Source organism: Morone saxatilis, unplaced genomic scaffold (genome assembly GCF_004916995.1).
Source record: "Morone saxatilis isolate NCDOM2014 unplaced genomic scaffold, NCSU_SB_2.0 Contig15, whole genome shotgun sequence".
NCBI classification, from domain to species: Eukaryota; Metazoa; Chordata; class Actinopteri; family Moronidae; genus Morone; species Morone saxatilis.
This window is the reverse complement of record NW_023339707.1, coordinates 12,539,718-12,542,099: the sequence shown is the minus strand read 5'-3', so window position 1 is coordinate 12,542,099 and position 2,382 is coordinate 12,539,718. Positions and strand designations below refer to the sequence as shown.

Here is a 2,382-nt window from a genome sequence, read left to right as displayed (position 1 = left end):
CACACACACACACACACCCTATTGTCAAAAAACTAGTGTCACCTTCAGCTTCACAGCTTCTCTTTAACACCCCGTGCAGCGTAAACAAAGCAAGAAACCCTAACTTAACCTTCATAGAATGAATAATACTATATGACTCTAAGGGTGTGTGTTGTTTTAAGTGTGGGTCTTAATTGGTGTTTGTTTGACTCACGAGATGGCCTCAATCATGTCTACTCCCATCTCCACACAGCAGTGGGCGTGGTCAGCCCGTGGCTCAGGCAGTCCTGACACACAGTAGTAACAGTCCCCTAGGATTTTAATACGCAGGCAGTGGTTCTCCTGTACAGCAAGGACACACACACGCACACATATTAGGCCTTCAATTACAGCTAATACACAGCATGCTCATGTCAAATATAGAGCTTTTTATGCATAAGATGACTCATCGGTCTCAGCATAGTCTAATTGATGTCTTACACAATGCTTAAGTAACACCCCCCACCAACAAGTACATCATGCTGGCTTTGTCATACTAACAGTGAAGGCTACAGAATATAAGGTTACATAAGCAACAGTGGTTCAAAGTTCTGCTGTGATAATGGCGTCGGCAGGTTGTCAGCGCTCACCGAGGCCAGCTTGTCAAAGCGAGCGAACAGCTCGTTCAGCGTCATGACCAGCTCCTGCGCCGTGCACTGAGACGCCAGGCTGGTGAAGCCCTCGATGTCTGCAAACAGTATGCTGCAGAAGAGGTGATGGTGGCGAGGGAGAGGGTGACGGTGAGGGAAACAGACAGAGAGGGAAAGAAAGACAAAGGAGACAGAGAATGAGATTAATCAATAAAGTATAGAGTTAGTTAGCATGGTCTAGCGCCTCCCTCCCTCCTCACTGTCCAGCTGCCATGTGAGCAGGGGAGGGAGAGAGGCAGACATTTGTTCAGCCCTGGCTCTCATCATCTAGGCCAATGTAGGTCACCTCCTCCAGCCCGTCCCTCTGAGAACACCACCCCCTGTCCCCCTGTCTGCATGCCTTTCATTGCTAACTTTTGATAGTAATGAAAGGCTAGGGTAAACAACACTGCAGACATTGTGAGTTCCAGCTAAAGGCGACAGGTGGCGCTGGTGGTCCCATGAGGTCAGCCACTGGGGGGAGAACTAGCCCTTAATTAAAGCAGTCCAGTGCCTGTCTGCATCTCCCACCCTGACCAAAACTGTGAGCCATGACGCAAGAGATTATCCTATTAAGGGTCATATTTTCTCACTTACCCATTGAGGTATCTAGCCTAATTTTTTGTTTTATTTAACCAAGTTTGGAGCCACTATGAGCAGTTTAAATTGGAACTACTTTCTATTACTTCTTTCTGTACTGATCTGTGGATTATCAAGAGTGACTATTTTTTTTCTGTAGATTTAGCTGTAGTAAATTTTCAATTATGTAAACACCACGAACAAAATAATCAGTTGAGCTCCATTGTACTGACTGACACATGCTTCTGTTTCTGAACTGGCCCAATCAGTAATTTTTTTACCGTATAAAATTATACGTAGTCACTTCCAAAACACATTTTGAGGATCTGTGGACTGACCATAATTCCAAATATGGCCCTGTTTTGCAAACTTTAGTGATGTAAACACACCATCAGAAAACATTAATAACATCAGCTGTTTGGTGTTAAAAATAACTTGTGCATCAATTTAAGACAAAGGCAGCTGGTTTTAATCTTGTGTTACATTTGGATAATGGATTGTTCCTGTAAGTTTACACCGTGGTAGAGCAACGGCGTTGCAACAGATTATTCCACTAAGTGCAACACCTGCACCTATTTGGGTCACCTCTGACAGGAGATCTCTGCTGCAACCTCGTTTCATTGTCCCCTACCACCATTGTCACCGCAACCTGAACAACTACGACTGGGCTCAACAGTAGGCTAAAGGATGGAGAGTTTCAGTCACCTGTTAGTACTGAGTTATTCCCACTCGGGAGGTGAAATCCAGTGGTGAAGGCTGAGACAGGGGGCCGGCAAACTTGCGGACTGCCTCCTATCATTTGCTACAGAAAGCACAGCAGTGTGCCTAAGTCAATATCGTTACTGCAGCCAGTGCTGTCAGTGTCAATAAACAACAACATGCATAATACATGCTGTCAGGGAAATAGCTGTTGGAGTGACTCTGTAACTGACACATCAGTCAGCAGAGTGAGGTCAAAGCCACTGGTGCTAGCTGCGATAGCAAAGTAGACAAGCTCTCCGACATCTTCCTAAGCTTGTGTTAGTGCTGTTATGTGGAAACACACACGTGTATTACCTAACGTTGTCGTGTTTTTGGATGTAGATCTTGTGGAACATCATATCTTCCTTCTTGGCATTGATATCAGCCTTCATCTCCATGGCAACGTGCCTTGGCA

The 2,382-nt window shown here is 45.3% G+C and overlaps 1 protein-coding gene across 1 annotated transcript in view; it reads right to left on the bottom strand.

Moving 5' to 3' along the window:
• Nucleotides 1-2,382, bottom strand: part of LOC118323825 (adenylate cyclase type 6-like) — a 31,184-nt gene that overhangs the window by 9,881 nt on the left and 18,921 nt on the right. The window contains 3 exon segments of the mRNA XM_035655854.1: nt 194-321; nt 609-720; nt 2,283-2,382. Of these exon segments, the coding sequence (XP_035511747.1) occupies nt 194-321; nt 609-720; nt 2,283-2,382 (340 nt within the window).